At 41.8% G+C, this 16622-nt stretch overlaps 1 protein-coding gene across 6 annotated transcripts; it reads left to right on the forward strand.

The window, feature by feature from the left end:
* Nucleotides 1-1321: 1321 nt before the first annotated feature.
* GJA3 (gap junction protein alpha 3) lies at nucleotides 1322-14904 on the forward strand. 6 transcript variants are annotated; one of them, XM_048931473.1, is made up of 3 exons: nucleotides 1322-1506; nucleotides 7349-8851; nucleotides 10869-14904. In XM_048931473.1, the coding sequence occupies exons 2-3, from the start codon at nucleotides 7366-7368 to the stop codon at nucleotides 10910-10912; spliced, it is 1530 nt and encodes a 509-aa protein (XP_048787430.1). In that variant the 5' UTR covers nucleotides 1322-1506; nucleotides 7349-7365; the 3' UTR covers nucleotides 10913-14904. The 6 variants fall into 6 exon arrangements, with proteins under 6 accessions (XP_048787430.1, XP_048787390.1, XP_048787399.1 ...); XM_048931433.1 differs by having other exon boundaries at nucleotides 7349-14904; XM_048931442.1 differs by lacking the exon at nucleotides 1322-1506 and adding an exon at nucleotides 1616-1942 and having other exon boundaries at nucleotides 7349-14904.
* Nucleotides 14905-16622: the final 1718 nt, after the last annotated feature.

Here is a 16622-nt window from a genome sequence, read left to right on the forward strand (position 1 = left end):
CACATCTCCAGGCAACCTGTCAAAAGATTTCACTATCCTTATCATAAAAAACCTTTTTTGCCTCTACATCTCTCCTCTTTTAGTTTGAAACCATTTCCCCTTGTCCTGTGACAGCAGATGAGTGTGTTCTTTCTTATAGTCCCACTTTAGATACTGGAAGGCCACTATCAGGTGTCCCCAGAGCCTTCTCTCCTCTGGACTGAAGTTTTTTGTTATGACCTTGTGTAGTTGAGTTTTCAGCTCTCTGACTGTAGAGTAGCTACCAACTGAAACTTACATGTAAATGCCAATAAGGACATTCTGCCTAATGTTTTCTTTTCTCAGGATAATAGTCAAGAACATACAAAAGCTGAACCAAAATGTAGAGATGGTAATGTTTTTGAGCACCAATGCTGAAAATACCAAGAACCACCTGCAAATTATTTGGACTATTCCGAGCATTGCTGCAATAAATCAAGTTCTTTGAATGTCATGTGCACGGCAGCATGACAGATATTCTTGTCTGAGAAAAAACAGTTCTTAAAATATTGCTCACAATGCCTTCTATTCCTAACATAGACTCAATCAAGGGTATAGATTGTCAGTCAGGGGTACAGGCTCTCATTTCAGTGGTGCCCAGCAACAGGATAAGGGGCAACGGGCAAAAACTGGGGCAGTTCCGTACAAACACGAGGAAGAGCTTCTTTACTGTGAGAGTGAGGGAGCACTGGAACAGGCTGCCCTGAGGGGCTGAGGAGCCTCCTTCTATGGGGACACTCAAGAACCACCTGGGCACATTCCTTTGTGACCTGCTATAGGGATCCTGCTTTAGCAGGGGTTGGACTGGAGGATCTCTGGAAGTTGCCTTCCAATCCCTATGACTGTGATTCTGTGAAAACCGGGACTCTAGTCATTTGTAGAACGTGAGGGGCCTCTTGAAATAATGCAAAGGACTGTGATGTATTGCTGCTTCCTTTCTACCTATGGAATGATCTGGCCTGATGGGAGAGCATTAACTGCAGCTGGTGAAGCACAACTTGCGGTGCTGGCAGCCCTGTGGGGCTCCAGGGTCTGAGGAAAAGAAAAACAAACTCCTTCGTGCAAATACCCGATTTAAGAAGTATCTGACACCGCACGGAAGGCAGCGCAGATTCTCCCCTGCAAGGTCTGCGGGCAGTAAAAGTGCTGCGTAAGAGCCCCTCACGGCGTCCAATCTCCTCCGGCCGCTGCACGCGGGTACGCGAGGCCGCCACTGGGCGGCGCTGCTCCGCCCCCCCAGGCGCCCGGCGCCCGCCGGAGAGCCGTGCCGGAGGGGCGCCGTGGGCTGCCGCCGGCCCGAGCGCAGCCGGGCTGCAGGCAGGGCGCGGCCGCCCCGCCGGGCACCCGCAGCCTCCGACGCCTCCCGAGCGAAGCTTTGCGGGCTTGTTTTCCCCAGAGTTAAACGAGCTATGAGCGAACGCTGTCCGGACGCACCCGAACGAGCTGAGCTTTTGCTACTCCCAATAGCACTCACTGCTCCCGCAACGCGTAAGTAGAGCGCAGCGGGCGGGTGCCCCGCTCTGGGGACGGAGCGGACATCTCAGCCTCTCAGCCGTGCCCCGTGCTGACGGAGGCATCGCGGGCCGGCGATCTGTCCCCGCGCTCACCGGCGGGACGGAGCCGGGCGCGGCGAGAAGCGCCCGAACCTCCCGCAGCTCCTCGGGAATGCAGCGGAGGGAGGCGCCGGGTGCTCCGAGATGGTCACGGCTCCTGCCCGCCCCACTGTGCGTGTGTAGGGGATGGCATTCCTTCCCCAAGGAATTCACATTTGAGCACTGATGCGCATTTCGAGCTAGTTTCAGGCTAGGAGTCGAATGAACTCCCAATACAAAGCAGAGACGGATTTGCTTCCAGCCTTATAAGAGGCGCCTCGCGGGAGGACAGCGCGGACCGAGTGACTCAAGGCGCCTCTGACTTTCTCAGGGTGAGCTCCGTGCCTGCCTGACCGTGGGCTGCTGCCCCAGCCAAGGGACAGCAGCGTGCTGTCCGCCAGGCCGCGCGGGGAATGAGCTTCTGCCTCGCTCCTTGGTTCGAGAGGTACCAAAAACGTGCCAGTTCCTCCCGTGTTCACTGAGGACTCAAAGGGGATGGAAAGTGTTTGAAATGAGTGAACGTTCCTTGGAATTCTTTGGAAATTTGATGAGGCAAACGTTTGCCAGTGTTGGCAGAATGAAAAGTTGTCTTTTTTTTTTTTTTTTTCCTGTAGGAAAAATTGGAAAAAAAGAAAAAAAGAAAATAAGAAAGAAGGTATCAGAAAGATATTTGAATCCATTCCTGACTTGCTGAGGAAATCACATTAGTACAAGATGTTATTAGGAGTCCTGTACGTGAGTTAGTTGTGTAAGAATCTGGCACAGATATGAACAAGGAATTGAACTGAGTAGGCAAAGCTGCTTGAGTTTCCCTTTAAAGGAATTTTAAAGGGAGAAGGAAAAATCTCTCTGGAGCATTTCAGAATTAAACAAGAAAAACAAACTTTCTTGATTTTTGATAGTGCAGAAAAGTTCTTTAAGAAGTTTGAAGAGGATTTCTGGCACTGCCTGCCCTGCAGTTACCGTAACTTGTGTGAAGTGCCCTCTCATTTCAACCTGTCTATTGGGTGCCTGCTGCTCTATAGTGGAAAAGGGTCTTGAATCTTTAAACTGGCAGCTAAGCTCCTCTTTCCCTTGTAACTCTGGGGCGGGGGGTGGGACGCTCCTTACTGTGCAGTTTTTGGATCCGTGTGGCTGATGCTGTGTGGACACTTGACAGATCTGTGTCATTCACACTCCACTCACTCGCGATGTAGGGACTGTCCCCTTCATGCTCGACGGCCATTCCTAGTGCCCCGGTAGCTCCATACTCTCCTCACCTTTCAGGGTTTTATTGGTAAGTCACTGTCTTTTAATTCCAAAGTAGAGCTCTAAGGTGGCATTTTAGTATGCTGGGAAAGGAAATGGGTTACTTTTTGTTCCTGTTTTTCTCCTGTGGGCAATGAATCAGAGCAGAGGTTTGCTATGCCAGGGAACAGAGCAGTTCTGCAGGTGGAGTGTCTCTCCTGGGTCAGCTCCTTGTCTTTTCCTTCACTCGAGCCAAACTGTCACTGAAGTCAAGAGGTTTCGCCTAGGTTTTAAGGAGAAGGCTCCATTATGTTTAAGACAGGGGATTCATTTCTCACAAGTTTTTAAAGTGTAATGGAGGTGATTGTAGATGCCTCTCAAAGTGTTACACGGAGCGTGAAGAAAGGTGTTTTACAAGCCTTCATTAAAAATGAGTTTATAAAGCCAATAATGAAACCTCAGCTGTTATTTCACATTTGTATGTGTACAAGACCAAATGCCATTAGGTTTCACTGAGAATTACAGCAGCTCATTCTCTCCCTTTACATTTTCCAGACATGGTCCACTGCAAACTTTGTGCAAGGTGACATCTTTTCCTTCACTATAATTTACTATAAAAGATAATTTGCTGTAAAAACAAGGAAATATTGCAAGTTATGTTTTCTCTTTTAGCAGCATTTTTTTTTCTCATACTGGTTTGTGAAGTGTACATGATTTTGGATATAAAAACAAATCCCAAGATATTATAGACTATCAGAAGAAATGAAATGTGGACTGAATTTAAGAACGGAACCGTGTTCTAGCAGAGATGCATTAGTCTCAAAATAATTGCTAAAGGCATTTTTCCAGATTTGACAGCTTTATGAAAACATAAGTAGAGCAGGTGTCAGTATGGAAATATACGTAACACAGCTATGGAATCATTTATACATCATTTTTATATAAATATGTATCGCATGCATGTGTATATATGCATACACAAGCATATGTAAGAGTAAAATCAGAAGTAATTAAAATGCCATATTTCATAAATAGATACTTTAGATGATGAACCTCTTCTGTGGCAGGATCAGAAATACAAATAGAAATAATAACTGGCAAGTTTATAGATGCCAGATTATCTGTCTTCTGTAGATGGATACATTTGACATCACAGCTTTGAAAATATATTCTCTCTCTTGCTCATTCCCTTTATCACACACAAACGCACACAGCAGCCACAAAGCCAGTTTTACTTATACTGAGCTTGTTAGCTAATGGTAGAATATTAATTCTGACGCATAATTCCGTTCCATTTTTAATGAATTGCCTGTTTTGCAGTGTTTGTCTTAATGGGGACATGATGAAGCAGAGGGTTGTTAGGGTAGCATGGTCAGGTTGTGGTTGGACTTAATGATCTTTAAGGTTTTTTTTTCCACCTGAGCAGTTCTATGATTGTATGATTTTTAAGTGACACAACCAATATACATAACTGCCAGTTGTTATGAAATGATCCCAAGATAGATAACTTGCTTTTCATAGCTCTGAATCAGAGTGCTTTATCATTCCTTGCAAGTAGTTTTTCTTGAATTTCATTTTTTTATCTATCTGTATTTTTTCCAACTACGAAAAGAAAAAGAGCTCTCCCTTTGCAAACAGTATGTGAGACTAGAGTTAAACAATTTCCTGTCTCTGTATTTGAAAGCACAGTCAGCAGTGCTGGAAGTAGCCCTGTTCAAGTGAAGTTTAGCACTGCAGAGCTAGCCTGGAAGTGTTCTCAGCTGAAATAGTGCCTGTTTGAATATGATGTAGGTATTTTGTTGTTGGCCCTAATGGTGATAGCTCAAATAAAACTCTGTGAGCTTTGTGAGCCCTTGGGTTAAGTCTGATGTCATTCAATCATTTTTTATATCAAAGCACTCCTTTAAAGTGTCTGTTATTTTCATATGAGTTGCACTGGCTTTAAGAATTGCTCGCTGGAGAATATATTGACACTGAAAGAAGATAAAAGACTTGGATCTCTGCAATCTCTCCAGCCACTGGAGATAAGTATCTTTTTATTTCATTTAAGAAGGCTCCCCAACAACATTACAACAGAGCTGAACTGAGCATATTTTAACTGCTTTGGAGTAAAAAAGGTTACAAAATGAATGAATCGTTCCCTGAAAAATTAATACTTCTCAAGGCTAAAATTCCTTCTCCATCCAAAATATTACACCTCCCATAAAATTAAAATTGAAAAACATAAAAGCATATTTAATTAGAATTAAAGAAGTGGAGTATCCTATCAATGTTTATGTAGTCTTGAGTTAGTATTTTGAAGGGCAAAAACACATTCTTTAAAAACACCTTGAATATATTAAAATAAAATAAAATATAATGAGAATTAGGTTAGGATCAGGAACTACATGAAGTCAATATTTCCTTATTAATAAGTTAGCTGGCTATTTATCATGCTGTACTGCAAAAGGAATTCCATAATATCAAAGGCAACATTATTGCAGGATATCAAAGATCTGTTTTGTTGTGGATAGGGTTTTTGTTGAACTAACTTTGTTGGGATAAGAAGTGTTTCAGCACTCTAGGATTTCCAAAAATGTTGCTTTTTGTGTGGAAATACACTGTTGTGCATTTACAGGTATCTGACTTCCTCATAGTAAAATTAAGTTGCACAAAAAGTAACTCAATGACTGTCGTTACCTTAACTAACAGCTCGAAAGAAGTTCAGTGCTGACTTTGGAAATGTTCCCTTTTGAATTTCAGTGACACAGTTGTTGGAAATCACAATAAGTTAAACACCAATAATAGTGACTTCTGAACGTAATGATGAACTCCTCTTCTTGGGAACTGTAGCACACAGGTACTCAAACAAAAAGAGAAAAAGTGTATGCAAGTGAAAAGAGTGGTGTCATTTGATTACACTAATAAAAGTATGTTGAGATTTTTAAAGAAAATAAAGGCATAATCTTTTCTGATAGTGATTTTATTTATTTACTTATTTGCATCTAGATTGTTGTATCTGAACTATAAGTATTAAACATTTCTGAAAGTGCCAAAAGTAAAGTGTATTTGTGTTTGTTAGGTGGACGAAATGTACTTCTTACATGTATTTCACTCAGAAACAGCCAGAAGTGATATCAGCAGTTTATAGCTTGTTTCTCAACTGAAAATAGCCAACAAGAATCCTACTCAAAAAATAGTCTTGTATCTCAAGCCTTTCCAAATGATAATTACATCAAGTTTATACTTCATTTCTTTGTGCACAGCTGCTGAAGTGCCCTGAGCTGCTGTTTTTTAAATAATTTTATTGGTGTTTCAGTAGATGTGGCTCAGTAACCACAAATGACAGGGCAGGGGAACAACAGTATAGAAACCTTTAAACCATTCCTCTTCATATTTATCATTTTTCCCAATATTTCTAATTATTCAGTAATTCTCTCTTTCTAAACACGAATAGACTTGGAGAGCATGCTTGTTGATGTGCACATTCCAGAATTAAACTGCAAATGTTATAGATTTTGAATCAGAATTTTTGTGTTTGTACAGTATTGAAATAGCAGAGACTTGAGACATTATTGGCCTCCTGAGTGCTATAGTAATTAAGTCCTGATGGCAAATAAGTGACTTTGTATCACGCCACGATAAAGGTGCAGTCACATTATAATTAGAATATACTGATTATTTGAACTAATTTCCACCTGATCTTTCCTAAAAATAGGCAAGAGCATTTAGGGGCACCTCAGGTGAAATTCTAACTCTGAATCTGTCGTGCTGGCCACTCTGTACAGACATTTACAGCTGCACTGGCTGGTGGAGGCACTAAACATCCTGCTTCTGCGTTCCCCACAGCCCATGGCTGCATGGGACCTCTGAAGGCAGTGCTTCCCATTTATTTCCATGGAAAGGACAACAGATACGTAGAGCACAATAACAGTACTTGATAGAGCATATTCTCAGCTACAAAAAACTATTTTTTAACATAGTCAGCACCATGAGCTAGGCATTTTCACCAGCAGTGAACCAAAAGCCTTCATGCCGCACTGGGAAAAATCTGCATGGCTGTTGCTGCTGCTGCTGCTCAATACCCACTGCCTCACTGTGCTCACATACACTGTTTGGTTTTCATACACATTCAGCAACCATTGATGAATGTCAGTGGGTGCCATTTCTTCCACGTGGGGGAATTCTGTTCCACACCCTTCCTTCATACGCGGCTTCCATGCCAGATGCCGTTCTGTCAGACAGCCCCTCTGCTGCCATCTGTCATATAGCAACAACACGTAATGGAAAACTGGTGGGAAGGTTCAGCCTCTACTGCCATCCCACCAACATCTGCCTCTCATGTTATGAGCCAAAAAAGTGAAATAGAATGCATTACTTTTGAAGCAGCCCAAAGTAATTTGGAACATATCCGTGCAATATTCTGCAAAAGGGAGTACATTTAAATGTCAGTGATGGGGGAACGAGCTGTTCTGCTTCAGCGTTGTATAATAACAATATTTTTTAACATCGCTCTAATGTTCTTATTGCAGGTTAGAAATCTGAAACAATGGGTGACTGGAGTTTTCTGGGGAGGCTGCTAGAGAACGCGCAGGAGCACTCCACGGTGATTGGCAAGGTTTGGCTGACAGTACTGTTCATCTTCAGGATACTGGTGCTGGGGGCTGCCGCTGAGGAAGTCTGGGGAGACGAGCAGTCAGACTTTACGTGCAACACTCAGCAACCTGGTTGCGAAAATGTTTGCTATGACAAAGCCTTCCCCATTTCTCATATCCGCTTCTGGGTGCTGCAGATCATTTTTGTCTCCACTCCAACCCTCATCTACCTGGGCCACGTGCTGCACATTGTACGCATGGAGGAGAAGAGAAAAGAAAAAGAAGAGCTGAAAAAGAGGGGAAGTGTCAAAGAGAACAACTATCCAGGAGCAGCAACATCTGGTGGTGGTAGTAGAGGAGGCAATAATTTCAAGGATCCTCCTATGAAAATGGGAAAGGAGAAGCTTCCGATCCGTGATGAGCGTGGTAGAATCCGTATGGGAGGTGCTCTGCTCCGTACCTACATCTTCAACATCATTTTCAAGACGCTGTTTGAGGTAGGCTTCATTGTGGGCCAGTACTTCCTTTATGGCTTTGAACTAAAGCCAGTCTACCAATGCAGCCGTCCGCCTTGCCCACACACTGTGGACTGCTTCATCTCACGGCCCACTGAGAAGACAATCTTCATCATCTTCATGTTGGTGGTGGCCTCTGTCTCCCTGCTGCTGAACATGCTTGAGATATATCACTTGGGGTGGAAGAAGCTGAAGCAGGGCATGACAAGCCAGTACAGCCTTGAGATGCCTGTTACAACGCTGACACCAGTCATGGTAACAGGAGAACCCAAACCAGTTTCCCTGCCACCACCAGCACCGCCAGTGGTGGTAACGACCACTGCACCTGCTCCTGTTCTGCCTGACACGCGTGCTGTCACACCGCTGCTGGCTCCGGTGACCATGGCACCCTACTATGCTGCAGCTGCTCCTAGGGCACGGCCCCCCTCCAACACTGCCTCCATGGCAAGCTACCCTGTAGCTCCACCAGTTCCAGAGAACAGGCACCGTGCTGTCACCCCTACGCCCGTCTCCACTCCTGTCACCATCCCAACTCCCATCCCCACACCCACACCAGCTGTCATCAACTACTTCAACAGCAAAAGCAATGCCCTGGCAGCCGAGCAGAACTGGGTCAATATGGCAGCTGAGCAGCAAGGCAAGGCACCCTCCAGCTCAGCAGGTTCCTCCACCCCTAGCAGCGTCCGGCATCCTCTTCCAGAGCAGGAAGAGCCCCTGGAGCAGCTTCTCCCACCCCCAGCTGGGCCACCCATCTCCACAGCCAACAGTGGCAGCAGCACCAGCTTGAGCGGAGCAAGTGGAAGCAAGTGGGATGTGGAAGGCGAGGAGGAGCTGGCAGAGGAACGGCCCATCTCAGCCACCTGCACCACCGTGGAGATGCATGAGCCACCATTGCTTGTAGACACACGGCGTTTGAGCAGGGCCAGTAAGTCGAGCAGCAGCAGAGCCAGGTCAGATGACTTGGCCGTGTAGTGCAATCACCGCTGTGCAGCGGAGCAGGTGGCTGAAGGCAGAGTGGGCAGGGGACCTTCCCCAGAGAGGCCAGGCCTGGCACGGGTGGGAAGGCCTGGGTTTCAACTTTGATGCTTGCTGTTTTTGCACTCTGTGAGTTGTAGTGGGGAAAAATAGCAACGTTTTCTAATAGGTCAGGGGTGGCCAAAGCGCAGCCCGTAGGCCAGGGGACCAATCCTGCTCTCTTTAATGTCCATGGCAGATCTCCCAAGGGCAGCCACAGTGGAGGCCTGCAGAGGTAACAGGTGGTGATGGTAGCAGGTCAAGTGCCCTGAGGCTGACTTTCATTTGAGCAAAATGTTCCTATCCCTACTGCCCACATGCCTGCCATCATCTCCTTCATGCCCTTGTCTTCACTTCCAGCCTTTTCACATAAGCTCTGTGTGAGCAGATGCTATGACTTATTTTCTTCCTTTTAAATCCCGTGTAGCCCAATGGCAAACATCAGGATGGCACACTGCCTGTTGGCACCTGTCATCTCTCTGGACCAACTTGCCATATTAAAGACCAAGGCGACTGCAGTCTCTTCCATATAACGCAACTTAAGGAAGCCTTTGTGTTCATGGCAAATTGCCAACGTGGTCCTCTTGGCTGGGCAAAATTTAGGTAACCCCTGTAGTAGATTTTATCATTTTGAGGTTCATCTTTCTATTTTTTTTTTTCCTTTTTATTTTTTAACTCTTGACCTGTTAAGAAGTGTTCGGTTTGACCTTCTATCCAGTGTTTGCCAACAATGATCACATCATGTTTGGAAGCCCACAAATATATTTGAGCATGCTTGATTATAATTTTAGATGACTTCTGAAATTGCTTAGAAGAGGACAGGAATGTAAACCATACACCTCAGAAATGATTACACAGAACAATTTCTCTTCAGAAAGCAAGGATTATGGTTTCAGTGCATTGTGGCCCTATATGTTGCCCATGGATAATCAATAGGATGAAGTAGAGCTCTGCATTTTAGACTATTAGATACCAGCTTAAGTTTGTTGGAAGAAAGCTATTTAGAAGTAAACTTGAGTGCATATTTTTAAGTATTTGAACATTTATAGAGTAATTTTGATCTGTAGATTTAGAGCTAATTGACTGTGTACTTACTCATTTTAGTTTGATTTTTGATCTTACAAGAAAATGTAAGGGGAAGGAAACTTAACTAATGGTGACGAAGACCCAAACCAACATTTCCTGTTATGATCTACCCTGTCCCTTAACAGAAATCTGTAGTGTCTGAGAAGTCTGTAAAAACAGATTTAGACAATGTTATGTTGCAGAAAAGGTGGCTAAAATATCTGGGCAACATGCTGATGGGTCTGTATTGACCCCACTGAAGTCACTTGCAGAATTTCCATTCATTTTAACAAGGAGCAAGGTTTGGCGATGGAACTTGCAGGCCGTATTCAGTCAGAACTGAAATTCACATGGAGTTTTGGGAGCCAGAATGAGTGTAGATTTGGGGCCTTCTATAAAGACTTTAAAATCCTGCTTTTGAAAATTGTGAACTTCTCTTAAAAATGAGTGGAGGAAACTACTGGGTATTTTTTTCTAAGGTGCAGCTTCCTTTTTAACTGGCTTAATCCTTCATTTCATTGTAACAAATGCTCTTACAGAAATTAGTCAGAATTTTGAATTCCTGAGCAGGCTTGTGAGAGTTTGGGTACAAAGAAATGCAGGATTAGGTTCAACTTCTGTTCTAAGCAAAATCCAAAATAAATGAAGCACAGAGTCAGTCTTTTTGCTGCTGTAAATTGGAAGTGCTGTAATTGGAGAAGAGCAACCAAACACACTGGGATAACCCTTCACATGTTGGAAGTATTTGGCCTGGCAGTGCAACCCTTACTCAGGCAAAGCAGGGTCATCCTGTAGCAAACAGCTAAGTTGCCAGTTACTTTGCTGTTAAATGTTTTCTGGAATGTGTTTATTTTATTCAACAGTTAAAATGTTCCCACCACTCAAGCTTGAAGTGGTCTGCTTTTGAGTAGACACAAGGATTTTCTCTTGGTCAGAGATGCTGTTCTGCAGCCCCTGGGCATGCTGTCTCATGACTTCATTGACCAGCTTGTAGTAAACCAGGTGAGAAGTCTTTTTTGATGCCATTGATCTCAAGGCAGACACTTCACTGAGAGTCAATATACAGTAGTACAGTAAAGACATCTACTGATAGTGTTCAGCTTGAAGCATTCACTCTTGGATTTTCTGTTATAAAGCCATAAAAACCCTTTCTATAAGAAAGCCGAAAGTTGAATCCCACTTTCTGTTGTATCCATGCAACTGTGCTGAACTTAATGAAAGTTGATGAAATTGCCTCACTGTAAAACAAAAGGCAGAGTTTAGCACTCAAATATTATGGACTCATTAGTAGAGGTTTGTAGTAGAGGTTTTTTTGAGTTGAAGTAAATGTCAAATAATTAGACTGCTGAAATAATGAAATATGCATCTCTGCATATTAGTACATCAAAATTCATTGGCTGGATTTTCCTTTCGTACTTCTGGAGAATGAAGTCGAAGTCCTTCTGGAGTGTATTTCCAGACCACCTGGGAAATGTGGTTTTTTGTTGTTTTTTTCTTTAATATTGAGGCCCGAGAGCAAAACTGACTTTCTGTTGATGGAGCCCTGTATCTTGCAGTCCTTAACTTAGTGCAGCCCCTACAGAGTGAGTCCTGCAGTACTGCATCCATACTGTATATAAAATGAGAGCAGAGATATTTTTAACTTAGGATCAACTGATACCTTCTGAATTAACACGTGGTTAGACCTGCAGAGAGCTCAGGTGCTTTTGTGGAATATGTGGTATTTTCAGGCAGAGTAATTACTGGAAAGATGTAAAAGATCTTTTTTTCTCTTTTTTCTTTTTCTTTCTTTTTTTTTTCTTTTTTTTTTCCCCTGTAAGGTTCAGGGGGAGAAATGTAAGTCTTGTACAACCCGAAGAGAAATTTGACAGCAGCCTCCACATCAAAGCAGAGCTTGTCTGAGAAAGCAAATCTACAACTTAAAGGTTGTGCTTTTAAAATCAGCTTGTTTAATTTCCACCAAATATTTCTACAGTCTCAAGCTTCTTGGTTAGCTACAATTCATTTAGAGTCCACTAATTGTTCCTTCTTTGAAGCCCAGGTAATCGTTTGAGCAGAGCTCCCCTTCAGTGCTTACCACTCCTTTTAATTGTTGTGTCACATCTGAGATCAGATTTGTTGAAAAAAGTCTCATTAATGTGGCAGAATTTTAATTAATCTTTACTTATGAATTTTCACTGAATTCACATACATGGTAAAGCAGAAGGACCAAGCTCTTGGTCAAATGCTGTGTTAACATAGGACTGTAGCTCTTAATTTGGAACTAATGGAAAACTTAGGATAAGATCTAATTCTTTGCACTTTGCTTTCCCAAATAAGAATTACAGGTAGAAAATATTTAGTGTCTAATAAGACATTTTCAGAACGTAACTATTGGCTGGTGTATCAAAAGGTGAGTGTCACAGTGATTGAAGGTATTTGCCCTGTTTTGGTATTAAAAGCAGATTAATTACCCTCCTTCCATAGTTCTAGGAAAAATGTACAAACACCAGCTAACTCACAGAACAGACTGTCAGTACTATCTGATAATTTTCAAGTTGTTTACTCTTATACATTAATTAACTCCAAAGAAGGAGCTGATAGCAAATAATACTTTGATTTAGCTTGGTCATGCAGGAGTTTGAAAACAAAATCCTGAAAGACTGTATTCACACCCATAAACCAGTTATTGCAGAAGTGGAACAGAATCATGCCTGATATTAAGAAAAGTGGGAAAAAAAAAAAAAACCCACTAATTTTTACTCTTTGAATAGAATCACTGTGGGAAGATTGTTTTGCCTTAAACATAAACAGAGTTAAAAAAATAAAGGTTAAGTCAACTATGAAAAAGAAGAAAAGCAACAACAACAACAAATACTTTTTGGACAAGTTACAGGTGTGTGATGAGCTGCTCTTTTTCCAGTAAGACATCTCACTGTTAATAACTGACCCTGCTTTGAGCAACAGGGTTGGACTAGATGGCTTGCAGAAGTGCCTTCCAACCACAGTGATTACATGGAACACGTTCACCAAATCGCTGGTTGCAGAAGTACATTTTTTCACAACAGTTTTACAAAGATGTAAGAAAAATCTATCTGTACTGTACATAAATGCATGGCTTCTTTGCTGTGGGCACAGATGTTCTGTTTTCTGTCACTGAGCTTTTTTAATTAGTGCAGCTGTGAGTTAATAGAAAACAAAGTCAAGTACAATTTAAAACCACACATTTCTTCCCTTTGTGTTTTGATTAAATGAAAACAGCCTGCCTGAACCTTCCCTTTATTGAAGTGGTATATTTTTGTCTATGAAAATCCATCTACTGTTTTTTCATAGATAAGAAGGTGCTGCTTGAATTTGTTGATCCAGGCTGCCATTGAAAAAATGTTAACTTCTTGAAAATAGACAGCATGACTGAGAAAGCAGATGAACTATGTTCTTTTCCAGCCTAATTCAGAAACCAGTGGTGTGCAAAGTGGTGCCGGGGGTTGATTTGGCTTGGCATATCTGTCATTTGTGAAGGTGCATGGAGCTAATTAAGTGTCTGACGTTTTGCAGCTCTTGAGATTATTGCCGAGTATGAACACCTAACTAAGTGTATAATCTGTAGAATAACTAAAGCAAGCTTTAAAATTCAGGTCAGTACTTAGATCCTCATTCAGTGGCTCATGGGACTGCCTCAGCTGATGCAGGTTGTTGCATCTCATTGAGCTCCTGTGAGTGGTAGCAGTCTGCAAGAGCAGAGCATTGAGCCCCCAGGTCCTTAATAATTGTTTCAGTACATACAGTAACACTGTGGATTTGAACACGCTGGCTTTTTTTCTTTTTTTTTCTTTTTATTTTTCCTCCCAAATATTTTTGTTTCATTTACTTTGATTTTTCTTGTGAGAAGTGTGCTCTTGTAATTTTAATTTTCTGAAGTTTACATTCAGTTTTTGATTTCAGATTGCACATTTGGATGAAATTGCTTTCTGAGTTTACATTTGTGCAAGAATTAAAAGAATGACTCTAGCAATATGCTGAACCTAAAAGAGTTTGTCCTACTCTAACACAGGAACTCTTCAGACATAAGGCAATACCATTAAATAAAATGAAACCCGATCACTGACCTACCATAACAGTTTTGTCTGCATATTTAAACTATGGGAACTGGTTATATAGGGAGAACGCTATGGAAAAATACACTTCATCACAAACAATTACTACCAATCAATTTAGGGTTCACTATTACTTATATGCCTTTTCGTTTGTGTACAAGTTCAATGACAGAAATCAGGTGTGGCATATGTGTTTTAAGAGCAAAATTTACAGCTTGGTTGGAAATTCCAAACAAAATACTTGTGGAGAAATACTGCACTGTTTAAGATATTACCAAAAAGATGAATGTTTTGTTTTCTAGCCAACAATATGGTTCTGAGCCTGCAAATACAATTTCATCTGTCATTTCTACTTGTGCAAATAAGACCAGTAAATGTAATGGGACTATTTGCATAAGCAAAAAACACTGACATGAAAAAAATAAATTGCAGATTTGCATTTTAAGTTTGTTGCAAGATGCCAATCAAATTCCAGAAGCTTCAGTCCTTGAAGAGTTATGCAAGAAATGTGAACATGCTCTAACATGGAGAATATACTTCTATTCCCATTTACACCATATCTCACAGTTAAAAGGTTGTAAAGCACCAGAAAGCTTACTGACAGCTTTCTTGTTGCTTACCGGATGTTTGTCATCTACATGACAGAACCAGACAACAAACATAATGAATTTTCTGGACCATTGTGGACTTACAATAACAATAAAAGCAGCAAACAATTAAAAGTGCTGTCTTCCAAGAAGTGCCTTGTGTATTAAATTCTGTAAGAAACAAGTTGATGTAGATGTTTATTTACCTCAAATGTTTACAAAATCGTGACTAAATAAACTTTTTGTACCACAGTATTGTCTCTTTTAGATTAAATTTTCATGCCTCTGTAGATGGTCTTTCAAAATACAGGAGGGACCGAACAGTTAAGCAAAGTCAGTTAGCTCTCTCCCTTTATTCGCTTGCTCTGCTGCTTCCCTTCTTCATATGAAGTGCGTGCCGAAGTGAAGCTGTTGGAAAACTGGATGTTGAGACCCTTCTCCACACAGAACTCTCTGGCTTTAAAGGAAGCTCACAGTCCAGAAGACACAGCTGATCAAGACCTGCACTAGCAATTTCAAGGGGTGAAGTGCTGACCACCTTGAAACTAGTGGGAGGTCCTCCTCTGCCTTCTGCTGAACACAGGTTTCATCCTTGGTTCTTATTTCGATGTATGTGTTTGTCTCATGTTGTTTCAGTAAGGACTTCCATCTTCTCACCAAGTGTTAAATTCACTGCTTTTGACCTGTACAGGCTATTGGACATCTGGCTGATTTGTCTCATAAGGCTGTTGCTACAAATGCACAAGGGATTTTAGTGCTGGCAAAATGGGGCCTTACTGGGGATAATACAGAGTACCATTGTGTTTGAAATCTGCCCCTTGTAGGCAATATTCACAGTTTAGCACACAGAAGCATAACTCAGTTTCGTACTGAAAATGTACAATGTGCTAATGACAAGTTATGTCAAAGTATCACATAACCCTGTGGAGATGTTTCCGAGAGCTTTTTTGTGAAAAGCAGCAATATGGGCAAGGTTAAGTGACTCCTGTAGAAATCTTAGAACAGGCATAGAGGTTCTGTAAAGCTAATTTCTTATACATTGCTTATACACCTATGCCACAGACCTGGGAGGGCAGGATAGTTTCTGTCCTGCAGAACAGTGTTTCTTTCTCCTGTGTTAGCACAGTTACTATAGTACTTTTTTGATGCCTTCTGTGATCAGGCAATGCCATGTCTGCTTTACATCCTGCAGACCAGATCCACCAGGGTGAGTGAGTAGATGGTGGGAAAGTGAATTAAAAATATGATTGTCCACATGAAAATACATCCCGTACTTCTATACTCCTAAATTAAATACAAACTAAAAAGAAGGGGCAGGCACTTACAAGCTCTTTCTTGTTCCCACTTCCCAGTTTGGCAATATTATACTTTCTAAAGATTCTGGCTTTAAGGAATGCTGTGGCATTCTGAGCAGAGATTAAGGGATAAGTATGGTTGAGTTATCCAGCTCCACAGAGGAACCTACTGTTTGCTTTGCATGGCTTATTTAGCGGAGTCTGTTATGAAAATGGAGCACAAAATGCAGAGGTAAGCAGCTGAGGATGATTTGCCTAAGCAAACTTGTTCTTGTTTGAATTAGTCTTGGATAATCTGAGAAGAAAGTAGCTTTTTCATTATAAGCAATGGAAGATGAGGAAGGGCAGAATCATAAAGTAGTTATATTTCCTCCTAATTCTCTGTTATGAGATGTATAATACTGAATATAGGAATGTTGTACCGGGTCTCTGAATTAGAGGCAGTTTTAGAGGTAGTTTCCATACCCTCATTCTGTCATATCCTCCTTTCTGTCTCTGTTCTGTAAGGGAAATTTAAATTTTTCTTTGTATAAGTCATAAAGTTGCTTCTGTCTATCAGGCAGCCAGTATCCCCTGGTATATGTCTTTAAATACTCCTGTGACTGAAAATGAATTATGGTTAAAAAAAAAAAAAAGAAAAAAAAAAGAAAAACAAACAACAG

This window comes from Lagopus muta, chromosome 1, assembly GCF_023343835.1.
Source record: "Lagopus muta isolate bLagMut1 chromosome 1, bLagMut1 primary, whole genome shotgun sequence".
Lineage (NCBI taxonomy): Eukaryota > Metazoa > Chordata > Aves > Galliformes > Phasianidae > Lagopus > Lagopus muta.